This window comes from Camellia sinensis, chromosome 8, assembly GCF_055761805.1.
Source record: "Camellia sinensis isolate YWXY chromosome 8, ASM5576180v1, whole genome shotgun sequence".
Classification (NCBI taxonomy): Eukaryota; Viridiplantae; Streptophyta; class Magnoliopsida; order Ericales; family Theaceae; genus Camellia; species Camellia sinensis.
Window position 1 is genome coordinate 159,569,733 of NC_138968.1, and position 13,081 is coordinate 159,582,813.

A 13,081-nucleotide genomic window follows, 5' to 3' on the forward strand; every position below is an offset into this window, starting at 1 on the left:
TTTTATTTTATATATATTAGGGTGGTGTTTGAGATTATGATTATAGAGTAATAACTTCATTTTTTTTTGGGGGGGGGGGGGTAACTTAAAAGAATAGTTGCGGCAGCCGCGAGTTAGTTCTACACCTATTAGGGATGGCAATTTGAAACCGGCCCGACGGGGACCCGACCCCCCGACCCTGATTAAAGCGGTTTTTCCCCGAAAAATATCCCCTACGGGCCGGGGATGGTACTCAAAAATAAATCCCCGATGATTTTCGAGCCGGGGACGGTGATATATTTTTCACCCCCGACCCCGGCCCGTCCCCGGCCCCGACCCCGACCCCGTCCCCGTTAGCCCCCGAATCAAACTTAATATATATGCCCCTTAATAGTTTAATATATAATATAACCCTCTGTTCTGTCCCTCTCTCTCTCACTCTCTCTCTTCCCTCTACACTCTCTCAGACTTGCACATCTCCTCTCTCTCACTCTCGCATCCTCTCTCTCACTCTCGCATCGCACCTCTCATCTCCGCCTCCTCAACGCAGCCGTCACTGTCCGCGACGCCGGAGTCGCTGTCCACCTTGCCGTCGTCTGCGCCATTCGTCTCCTCCTCAGCGCAGCCTTCACCTCCGTCAACTCTTCCGTTCGCTCCACCTCCATCGCTGCCCTCTCTCAGATCTGTGTTGATCTCGTCCGATCTACACCGATTAACTGTTCGTCGCCGCCGATCTGCCGATCTACGCCGATCTCTACCGTCGTCCTCTCTCTCTGTGTGTACATGTATGTGTATGTCTCTGTGTGTATGTATAATGTATGTGTGTGCTTGTGAATGTATACATGTGAGTATGTATGTATGTATTTGTTGAATGTCTCTGTGTTGAATGTATACATGTGAGTATATCTCTGTGTTGAATGTTGAAACGGATTTGGATCGGGGAACTTTCGGGGTCGGGGAAGCCCGATCCCCATTGGGGGGTGGGGACGGCGACCGTGATAGGTTCCCCGTCGGGGATCGGGGCTGGGGACGGGGAAGTTTTGGCCATCGGGGATCGGGGACGGGGAGTGGGATCCCCGGCCCCGCCCCGCCCCGTTGCCATTCCTAACACCTATTGAACCTCAACTGACCTAAATTTCATTCATCACTTGATCAATGCTAGATGAGCCAACCCCATTTTCCAAAAAAAAATTGCAAAATTTATAAATCAGTAATACTATTCTAAAATAATTACAAATTCATGAAAAAATTTATGAATTTAATCATTAAAGTATATAAAATTTACCATGAATTTGTAATAATTTTTCAAAAGTAACATTGATTTGTTATTTCTCAATATTTTATTTTATTGTTGTAACAGTCCATGCAGGTTGGAGAAGCAGCCTTATCGATACCTATTGCCCTTTTCATCACATACAATCTCTACACCTTATCAGAGTACCTTCAAACCGGCCTCTTAACCCGAGCATGGTGGAACAATCAAAGAATGTGGTGGGTAACCGCCATGACTTCATGGTTGCTTGGAACTTTCAGTGCTAAACTGAAGCTCTTAGGACTATCAGACAGAGTGTTTGAAGTGTTGGGAAAAAAATGATTTAGGCCTCGTTTGGCAAGGGGCTATTTTAGCTAATTAGCCAAAAAGTTACTAAATTAGCCAAAAAGTTAACAACCCATACCAAAAAGTCAAAGATTCTCTTTTCTCTCTATTTTTTACACATCTTTTCGTAATTAGCCAAAAAGTCATCCCAAACATACAAGTTTTTTTTACCTACCTTTTTAACCAAATAGCCAAAAAGTTACTAAATTAGCCTGTTCCCAAACGAGGCTTTAATATAGGCATATTTTTTAGCCCAATTTGAGTGGGTCCCAAACGTCTTTTGGGGTGGGTCTGAAGAGGTGACGTGTTCTTTGCCATGTGACAAGTCACACGGTGAAAACGGAACGTCAAAAACCATTTATAAGTGAATGGGAAGTTGACGTCATTTTCGGGTCTAACATTAATTTTTATTTAGATAAAATTCATTTGAAGTTTTTTTAATAAAAATTATTGTGGGAATTTAATTTAATTCTAAATTCTAATTTTAGATTCCTAAGTGGGTTCCTAAGTGGTTTCTTAAAGTTTGTAATTATGGGAATTTAATTTAAATTTTAGGTCCCTAAGTGGTTTTCTAAAGTTTATACCTCTTTGTTTATTTATTAAACTATTCAAATAGTTTAATATATATTTGTATTCCAAGTAGTTTAAATAATATGTTCCAAAGTTGCTTTGACTATTCCTCCAACGGAACTTTATTCAAATTGTTTGAAATTTGCAACGGTCAAATCAATGTTTGAATAGTTGTGCACCTGTTCAATTTTTTGTGCACCTTTTCATTCTATTTTGGAACCTGTTCGGGCTGTGTAATTTTACCTATTTATACCCATCTATTCCAGCAGTCAAAGGGATGAAATTTTCCATCCGAAAATTCAGTCTGAAATCTTTGTCTTTTTGCTGTCCAAATTTCTTTTAGTGCATTATTCTTCATGTATAATTTTAGGAATAAATATTCAGAGAGTTAGAACATAGGTTTGGTTCGCCGAACAATTTGTTTTGGAGTGCTGCTACAAATTGGTTAAGATTATTGTATCCTGGGAGATAGACGTCACTCAACCGTAAGCACCGTAGCGGGGCGAATCTGTCTTAAGGACAGAATGTTACACACTCGACTTGGTCTTTTGATTTTTTCGTTTGGTTCGACAAAATAAATTCTGTAAGTTTTATTTTATTTTGTTTGAATTAATTTCAGTTTATTTTATTTACACAGAAGATTGTTCAAACATGATGTAACACAAAAGGGCCAGTCCATTGGTGATGACGCATTGACGCAGACGCTAACGTTAATGCCGGACGGTTCATATTCAAAGAGTCTGCAATTTTCATGTCCGGTACCACACCACTATTTTGTTGGTGAATTTGACAGCATTGGCTGTTGGATTGTTAGGGTTCCGACCAGTGGCGAGTGGTGGAGTTGGGTCAGGGGTAGGGAAGGTCATTCGTGGTGTGTGTGGTGTTATGATTCTGGGCATATTTGAAAGGGCTGTTTGGGAAAGGGAAGTATGGGATTCCCTTATCCATCATATTCAAGTCAGGGGCTTTGGTGTTATTATTTGTGCACTTGTGTAAATGGACGTCAATGGGTTGTGGGGGTTGAGTATTGAAATTAACAAAAAAAATTGTTAAATGGCAGTAATTTTGGATCTTACTATCTCTAATCATTAATTATTAAACCCTCAATTTTTGTTTTTGTTTTTTGTTTTTTGTTTTTTTGTTTTTTTGTTTTTTTTTGTTTTTTTGTTTTTTTTTTTTTTTGGGTCTTATTGTTAGGGGAAATAAGTAATAGGCTTTACAAGAAAACTTTGGAAGATCAATGGAACTCACACAGCAGTCCAGATATTATCAGGCTTGAAGACCGGCACTCTACAACCATAATCGAATTTGTTAAGTATTTTTATGGGATATGTTACATATATGGGGTATATTATGTATTTTTGTGGGAAATATAACTTAATTTTTGTAAAAGAATTACAATAATTTGTAATTTGAAAATAAATTTTATATTTTTGAGAGAATAATTTATATATAAATTGGGCCGAGCTGGGTAAAGGGCCATTCTTTGAGTCACGGTAAGAAGGGCTGAGTAAAAGGGGCTTGTAATTAGTCCGGTACAAAAGAGCCTTGCAGATTGTCCGGTCCGAAGAAGCTTGGTGGTTAGCTCGGTCACCACGGTCGGCACGGTGACAGTTAGCCCAGTCATACTGTATTGGGCCGAAGTATGTTGGCTTCTGCTTAGGACCTTGCTGTTAGATAGCTCGGTCCAAGCTCATTGTGAATAGCACGGTTTCAGACGACCCAGTTGGAATATGTCAATCGAGGTACGCTGTAACAACCCCCATACTGTTTACTGATTAATGACTGAATGATTACCGTTAATCATCGATTACTGCTAAATGGGACTGATAATGACTGATAATTGAACTGACTAAGGTACTGAACTGACTGACTAAAATTGGAAACCGAATTGATTGAGTATAAGTTAGTTAAATTGCATTCTATCTGTTTGACTGTAGGAATATCTGTTCATTCTTATATGTTTAAACTGCTAATTGAAGGCCTTATCGGCGGCCGAATTAGAAATTGATTGATGTTTTATGATCCACATAATTAATGTGATTTTATGGTATATTTATCTGAAAACTGATTAGGTATGATTAAATTAGATTAAAATAAGCTAATTAAAGAGTTGGACTTAATTACCGAATTGCCACCCTTAGTGGTCCACTCAAATACACACACTTGAGCCTTGTATACACTTCAATCAGAGCATTTCATCAGCTCATTTCTTGAGCTTAACCGACCAAGAGAGGGAAAGGGAGAGGAATTGAGTTCTACCTTGTGAATTGCTTAGGGAATTGAAGGTTGATTGTTGCTTTGTGGTCCTACACTTGTAATTGAGGCTCTAGGTAAGAGAACTCAACCTTTATTGATGTGTTTGAGCTAGTTCTTGCATGATTCATGCCTCATTTGTAGAGCTAAGTCATGATTTGGTTCATTAATGGTGGATTGAAGCTCATCTCTTGCATGCATGTTAGTTTTGTTGCATTTTAAGGTTGATTACATGGACATTAGTACATGCATGCTCATATTGTTGTTATAGACCATGTTTTCATCTGGTTTTGAAAAGAAATGAGCTCATTTGAGCAAGCTTTGGAGCTTTAATTTGGTTTGAAACTCATGCATGTCATGTTTGAAGATTATTCTTGAAAATGATTTAAAATTGGTTTGAAATTGGGTTTGAATTAAACACCCTTGGGCTTTGATTTCTCAAATTGAGCTTTGAACCACGTTATTCTATGTGTTTATAAATGTTTTCCAGAAAATGAGCCCAAGAGGATCGGTTTTGATGCATTTAAACTTGAGTTTGAGCTTGGAGGTGCAATCTGGGTTTTCTAGATTTCGCACTTCCGCTCGAGCGGGGAAAGTTACGCTCGAGCGTGGAATCCTAGCGACCAGCATCCCTCTGCACTATTTTGCAGTCCGCTCGAGCGGATGATTGGGCGCTCGAGCGGAGTCATGTCTCAAGCTCGAGCGGGCGTCGAGCGGAGATTTCACCCATCCAGTACTTTTACAGTACGCTCGAGCGGAAAAGTTTACGCTCGAGCGTGTACCTTTGTTGCATGTCCGCTCGAGCGGGGAAACATGCGCTCGAGCGGGACTCTGTTTTTCTGAAAATGCTTTTAAATGTGCATCTTTGCATCCTCATCCCATCCTAGGCATTCTTAGGCCTAGTTTAAGACATCTTGATGAGGATATCGTTGTAGAACACACCAAGGCAAATTAGGGATTAAGTTATGATATTTCCCAACTGTGTAGCTTAGTGTGTGTTCAACCTGTGAACTGTGTAGGGTTGGCAACTGGGGAGACACGCTCTAGCATACTGTAGCCCAGAACTCTGTGAGTAACAATTGTGTAAAGATATGTTCAACTGATATCTTTTGAATACTGAACTGAACTGTTTACTGAACTGGTATTACTGAATGAATGTATGTCCTTTATTTCTGAACTGTACTGTGGCATCCTTAGTACCTACGGTTTACTGTTACTGTTACTGTTACAGAGATCTCTGTCGGTTCCCTCATGGAACCACTACTGTTTACTGACTGATGGCCATCATTACTGTTCGGTCTTTTAAGACCTACTGTTACTGTTATGCTAATGGATGTACCACATATGACTGTTTACTGTACTGAACAACTGAATGACTGATTGAAATGAACTGTTTTCATACCGTAAGGACATTCATTCTTAACCTCTTTACATATTGTGTTAGTCACTGGGCTTTAGCTCACTGTTTATATATATATGTAGGTGCTCAGCCACCAGATCGGAGCTAGGAGCGTGGGTTAGACTCCAGTTTTGTCAAGCCAGCCTTTATGCCTCACTGCGAGGTTCCGAGTTGCCATGCTATGGCTTTGGGGTGTTTTGTTTGTTTCCCCCGTCTGTCTCCATACTGTTTGGATTACTGTATAGACTGTCAGTTGCTAACTGTACTGTTATCAAGGGATTAGGTCCCTGTACTGTGTGACTGTAAATTCTGTATAGACTGTACTGTTTGTGTATGTATAAATGCATGAAAAGTCCTTTTGCATACAGACTGTCACAGCTCAATGGACACTATTTATTTACTGTATTGGCTTCCGCCAGGCCCTGTACTCTGTTTTACTGTATTACTGTTAAGCAGGCCTTCGGTAATCTCAGATTACTGGCCGGTTACGGTGCTAAACCCATAGGGCCGGGTTTGGGTCGTGACATACGCACAGTGAAAGGAAGAACCGAGCTAGTTGGAGCTCGGTCTAGTCTGCGGCTTTAGTGTGGCCATGTTATCTCGGTCGTATTGACATCCAACCATGGTAAAACCATCTCACTTGGTTTAAGCAATGAGGGGGGAGTTGAAGGATAAGCATTATCTTTCAGGAATGTGATTTCTAGGAGGACTCTACATAGAGGAGTAAGAGTCCTATTAGGATTGTGCCATACGGAACCTATAAAAGCTCATAACATCACCTATGGAGAGGTAACATAACTTTGATTCTCGAATACACAGAGCTTTTGTCTATTTGTCTATTTTGCTGACTTAGGCATCAGAGAGGTATCCGGCACACACCCGCCGGCTAGCTCATATTTGTGTTTTCAGGGAGTAAAGCGACAACGTTTGGAGGAACGCGGGCTTGATCAACAGGATTATACGAGAAAATTATTTCTTGCTCGTACAATTGGTGCCGTCTGTGGGAATCACAGAAAGAACAAAACCTCTTGATCAAAGTATTTCTCGTTAGATTAGACGTAATGGCATACAATGAAGATTTGCCACAGTCCACCATTGACAAGCAAACCCCAGAGGGAGATAGGAGACGCGAAGGTTTGCCATCCATCTCTCTCATGGCAGATCTGGAGCCCCAGTGACAGAATCCCCGGAGGGATACAAGGGGAAGGCGGGGTAACAGCCCCTGTCGCTCATCAAGTCCCGATAGGCAGAGGCGGATGATCGACCCTCAAGTTTTGGAGGATCAGGTAAAGAAGCAGGACGAGTTAATCAATAAGATGGCGGCGGACATAGAATTGATGAAGTGCCAGATAAAAGGGAAGGGGGTGGCGACAGGAGTGGGGCGCAAGAGCAATACGCCTCCTCGCCACTCAGAAGATCGTGGTAGGCATACCACGCCATCGCAAATAGAGAGTAGAAGCCTCAGGACAGGCGACACTCAATCAAGGACTTCCAGAACTCGTTACTCCAGGTCTGAGAAAACGAGATCATTGAGGTCTTACACTGAGGGCAAGGTTCTGAAAAGCGGTTGCGGTCGCCGTAACGGTAGCGGTGACGCAGTTGCGATTGCGGGGTGTAAAGGCCATAGCGTAACGGTTGCGGTTACCGGAATTGTGAATTTTTTTATTTTTCGCACAATTTGTAAAAAACTTACCGATACGCATATTTTTTTTTAGAATCATATTTATTGGGTTTTAAAATAAATTTTTCATAATTTTTCATAATTTTTAAGTATGATCCAATATATTTCATATTTTTAAATCACTAGAAAATATTTTTTTTTTACATTTTATTTCAATAATTAATGACTTTATATGTCATAAATTCATATTACACTTGTGGCAAAATTTTCTTTTATTAGACTTAGATGTATAAAATTATTTTTAATTATTATACTTGTGGAGGCATATGTACATTTTAACTCAAATAGTTTTAAAAAAGTATACATCCTTACTGGAAAAACTTGACAAAGTACATAACATCATAGCATAAATCATAAATAATAGAGAGTACATTTTACATAATGTTACTACTAAAATTACATAATGTCACTACCAAAATGAGTGACATGGTGCATCTTGAGATTCAGATTGTTCAGCTTGATTGTTGCTGCTACCTTCACCCCACCAAAATGAGTGACGTGGTGCATCTTGGGAATCAGAGTGTTGAGCTTGATTACTACTACCTTCACCCCATTCGGTAGGAAATATATAAGTAAATGTGCTCATCATATCATCACTTTCTGTTTCGTGCATTGGGAGAGAAAATGGATACCTTCCCAGAAAAGGATCAACATACTCTTGTTGGGCTTGTTAATAATTTGGCAAACCGTATCCTACAAGACCATGTTGTTGAGGGGGCCAATGATGATTTTATTGAGGTGGATAAGGATAGCTCTGGCTATCACTGCTATAGGATGGGTAAGGGTGATATGGATAACTATGGCTATTATCAGATGAATCAAACTGTTGTTCTCTATTTCTTATTCTTCTTTCGTTCCTACATGTATCATTACCACGAAACCTCCTAGGTAGTTGGGGTAAAGGTGCAACAGGTTCTCCAATATCATAATGTTCCCCAACATCACATAATCCAAATCCTCCAATAAAATCTTCACTTCCTGCACCAAAACTAGTACCATCACCGCCATTGTCACCGCTACCACCACCACCGTCATCGTGAGAAGTGCCTTCATCATCACCATCATCACCTCCTCCATCAGATGGTGTTAAACCACCACTATTATCACTTTGAGTTGGAGTAGGAGTTGAGCTTTGAGAAGTGCGTCGAGCTTGATATCTATGGGTGCCATCACCATCATTTCCATCGCTGCCATCGCCGCCATCGCCATTGCTGTCATTGCCACCACCACCATCATCATCTGAGACCAAATCTAGCCATTCAGAATTATCCACACCATCCAGTAAAGGATTTTCCCTTTCTTCTATCCATGGACTTATTGGATCATCTTCTTCAAATATGTAATCCAAGTTAATAGGATTAAAACTCCTATCAATCTCCTCTTGGCTGCTTCTTTTAACGTGTCTCAATTTTAATCTCATGTTGTAGGTGATGAAGATTAATCTTTGAATTTTCTTATATTTCAATCTATTCCTCGTCTTCGTATGGATGAGACTAAAAGTACTCCAATTACGTTCACAGTGAGATGATGTGGTGGTTTGACTTAATACTTTCACAGCTATTTTTTGAAGTTCAGGAGCACAACTGCCATGAATAACCCACCACTCAGCTGCACAAAATTGCATTACATTAGACATAAGTCAAAATATGATAAAAAAATTATTTAAGTATTTATATATTGTAAATTTGTAATTTTGAAAATAAAACCTGGATTTGATTGTTTCCATGCTCTTTGTGCTAAAGGAGTGCCAAAAGTTTCCTGTTTATCTCGAAACAGCAACAACTACAATTTGGACAATCATTACAAGTAACATTTGCAAAAGTAGATTATTACTATTAAAATTTAAATAATTGGTACGTACTTGATTTGTTGCTTTCACTTGAGCATCCATATTAGGCTCCAGTCTGGTAATTACTTTTTTAAGTCCATCCATCACTTCTCTTATCATTTCATTGGATGAGGTAACACCATATTGGAATTGAGGATTTAAAAAATATCCATCAAAAATAAGAAGACAATTAATAATTGTAAATAAATATACATTTTATAATTGAAATCGTAACACTTACCAGCCGCATGTAAATCTTGATGCAATTGAAAAGACCATCGAGTATCAATAATTTTCCAATACTCGGTGTAGTAGCGACAATCTCTTTTAATTGCCAACTTTGCTCTATCTATAGCTTCATATATAAAACCCATGGAAAATGCTAGAGGTCCCAAATTTTCTACCAAATAAATGACCAAATGTCTCACATGGGTGTGGGGCCCACAAAATTGCGGACCCCACACCCATGTGAGACATTTGGTCATTTGTTTGGTAGAAAATTTGGTGTCCCTAGCATTACTCAAAACCCATCGTTGGTTTCTCATCCCCATCAACCAACCTCAATACTCTGCCTAGGAGCTCATGAACTTTACAAAGCTCTATTGCTTTCTGCCAAAACTCCTTTCCCAAAATAATTTTTTTCACATTGTAAGGCTGTCCAGTCTTTGCCTTCCCCCATCTAGAATTCTTCCACTCGTCACTATTAAACATAGCTCTCAATTGTTGTTTATATCTAACAATACTCTCAATGGCAATAAAATTTGTAGCAAATCGAGTGATAGCAGGTCAAATCAATTCTCTATCTCCAGTGAATTTTCTCATTAAATCTAACACCCATCCACTATTATAAATGAAATTGGTGATGGTTTTACCATCTTCAATCACCTTTGCTACACTTTTCTTATTGGCTATGTCTTTTAGCATGAGATCGATACAATGTGCTGAACAAGCTGTCCAATATAAATGTTTCCTTTTTCTCATTAACATTTTACTTGCAGCTTTCAATGCAGGTTCATTATCAGTTACCACTTGAACAACGTATTGTTCTCCAATTTCATCAACAACTTTATCTAACAACCCAAAATAATATTCAGCAGTCCTACTAATAATATTAGAGGCATCAATCGATTTGTGAAATATAGTACTTCTATTGTAGTACACTAAGAAGTTGATGATGTGTTGCCGAGTTAGACTGCTCCAACCATCACACATGATGGATACACCTCTCTCTGCCCAAATTCCCTTAAATGATGCTATCCATTTTGTCATTTCATTATGCTCCATGCCTAAATATACTTCAGAAACTTCATAAGCACTAGGACCTTTTACTCTTGGCCCTACTTCAGCAACAACATCAAGCATGGGTTGTGTATACTCTGAATCAACTGCATTGAATGGAATACGATTATAGAGTATAAACTTGGACACTGCCCGTCCCAATCTCTCTTTTAACTTCTGTAAATTCATTGTAGAGATTTTCCGTTACTTTGTACTCTTGCTCTTTTGGAGTTCTACATCCATTGCTCTCAACCTTGTTTCAGGAGCATTGGGCTTAATCCAATTACGTCCACTCCCACCAGTTTTATGCACGGATTGTGATCGACAAAAACATTAGCAATACCTGACCCTTTTGGCAATCTTTGACTACTACCCCATGCACCAGAACTACCACCTGCATCGTATTGTGATCCATGACCTGCAACACCTTGTCTAAATTGTTGCATTTCCTCCCATTTTTGTTGTGAACGAATACTTGCTTGTCTAGCCCTAGTCATCTCTGGATCAGAGTCAGAGTCATCATCTCGAAGATCTACAAAATCTCCCCCTTCATCCTCATCATAAAGATCATCTCCCCTAATATGTGCTTCCAATTCAGCTTTTCTCTTTTGTTTGTCTGCTTTACTCATTTTCTTATTTTGTAAATGTTTCATCATTTCTTGCATCACGTCTCTACTAACATTAGGACAAGAATGCACTTGCCCCGTTTGATGTGCTAAATGTTGTTTAAAACGCGTAATCCCACCTTTAATATGATGTCCACAAAATTTGCAAATAATATGATGCCTAGTGCCTTCATCTTGAGTTCCAAATTTCCAACCAATATCATCACTTGGGGGTTCATCATTGGCACCCTTTTGTCGTGGCATTTTTGAATTTGAATTCTGCATTACAAAAAATAAAAAATAAAAAAATTCAACCCCTATTTATTGTCACAACACATTACAATAACAAATTTCGTCATTAAAAAAAAAAAAATTTGTTGTCACAACACATTACAATAACAAAATAGAATTTCTTTATAATTAAATGTTAAATGAAATGATTATAAAAAAAATTCAACCACTATTTATACATTTGGATTTTACATGCTAATGTAATTAGGAATAAAGACATTTTTCATGACATTGTTTGAGCTATTGTTTTTATTTTTTATTTTATTTTATTTTTTATTTATTTTATAGAAAGATATTTTTTTTACAAAAAAAAAAAATTTGTGCCATCAAAATTGTTGTCACAACACATTACAATAACAAAATTAAAAAAAAAATATTTCAAATTAAATACTAAATAAAATAGTTATAAAAAAATGCAACCACTATTTATACACTTCGATTTGACATGCTAAATGAAATGATTAAATATTAAATGAAACGATTTTATAATTAAATATTAAATGAAATGATTATAAAAAAAATACAACCACTATTTATACATTTGGAGTTTACATGCTAATATAATCATATAAAAATTAAAAAATAAATTATAAATAATTTTTTTTGAGGTATTGATTTTTTTTTTCTTTTAAAAAGATATTTAAAAAAAAAATTAGTGAATTCAACATTGTTGTCACAACACATTACAATAACAAAATAAAAAATATTTATAATTAAACATTAAATGAAATGATTATAAAAAAAATGCAACAACTATTTATACATTTGGAGTTTACATGCTAATATAATCATATAAAAATTTAAAAAAAAATTATAAATAATTTTTTTTGAGGTATTGATTTTTTTTTAAAAAAAAAAAGATATTTAAAAAAAAAATTAGTGAATTCAACATTGTTGTCACAACACATTACAATAACAAAATAAAAAATATTTATAATTAAACATTAAATGAAATGATTATAAAAAAAATGCAACAACTATTTATACATTTGGAGTTTACATGCTAATATAATCATATAAAAATTAAAAAATAAATTATAAATAATTTTTTTTGAGGTATTGATTTTTTTTTCTTTTAAAAAGATATTTTAAAAAAAAAATTAGTGACTTCAACATTGTTGTCACAATATATTACAATAACAAAATAAAAAATATTTATAATTAAATATTAAATGAAATGATTATAAAAAAAATGCAACTACTCTTTATATATTTAGAGTTTACATGCTAACGTGATCATATAAAAATTAAAAAATAAATTATGAAGAAAAAAATTCATACATAGTTGTTTTTTGAAGTTCAATCACTTGAGTATTTGTTATCTTTTTGAATAACCGGCAAGAAAAAAAAATTCAATAAAAACTGACATATATATAATGTGTTATGATTTTTAGATATTATAAAAAAAAAAATCAATCACTAATTATTATATATAAAATACTAAAAATAAGTACATAGCTCTATATATATATTTAAATTAAAATTATTAAATATATCATATAAATTTTATAGATTTTACAAAATTTAAAGCCTGTGATCATTGTTGAAAAAAAATAAAAATAAAATAAAACAAATGCATCTTCCCAAGGTGAAGTCA

At 36.6% G+C, this 13,081-nt stretch overlaps 2 protein-coding genes across 2 annotated transcripts; both read right to left on the minus strand.

Moving 5' to 3' along the window:
• Nucleotides 1-8,212: 8,212 nt before the first annotated feature.
• LOC114320071 (uncharacterized) lies at nucleotides 8,213-9,664 on the minus strand. The gene is made up of 3 exons (XM_082885724.1): nucleotides 9,344-9,664; nucleotides 9,189-9,264; nucleotides 8,213-9,090 (listed from the first exon to the last, which is right to left on the minus strand). The coding sequence occupies exons 1-3, from the start codon at nucleotides 9,428-9,430 to the stop codon at nucleotides 8,213-8,215; spliced, it is 1,041 nt and encodes a 346-aa protein (XP_082741850.1). The 5' UTR covers nucleotides 9,431-9,664.
• Nucleotides 9,665-10,096: 432 nt separating this feature from the next.
• LOC145798225 (uncharacterized) lies at nucleotides 10,097-11,457 on the minus strand. The gene is made up of 2 exons (XM_082885725.1): nucleotides 10,842-11,457; nucleotides 10,097-10,695 (listed from the first exon to the last, which is right to left on the minus strand). The coding sequence occupies exons 1-2, from the start codon at nucleotides 11,455-11,457 to the stop codon at nucleotides 10,097-10,099; spliced, it is 1,215 nt and encodes a 404-aa protein (XP_082741851.1).
• Between the last annotated feature and the right edge of the window lie 1,624 nt (nucleotides 11,458-13,081).

Coding starts and splice junctions, on each gene's coding strand:
- LOC114320071 (XM_082885724.1), bottom strand. CDS start 9,430: ATGATAAGAGAAGTGATGGATGGACTTAAAAAAGTAATTACCAGACTG. Junction 9,265..9,343: donor AAGTGAAAGCAACAAATCAA/GTACGTACCAAT, acceptor TCCAAATTGTAG/TTGTTGCTGTTTCGAGATAA. Junction 9,091..9,188: donor ATGGAAACAATCAAATCCAG/GTTTTATTTTCA, acceptor AATTTTGTGCAG/CTGAGTGGTGGGTTATTCAT.
- LOC145798225 (XM_082885725.1), bottom strand. CDS start 11,457: ATGCCACGACAAAAGGGTGCCAATGATGAACCCCCAAGTGATGATATT. Junction 10,696..10,841: donor CCCAATGCTCCTGAAACAAG/GTTGAGAGCAAT, acceptor CATTCAATGCAG/TTGATTCAGAGTATACACAA.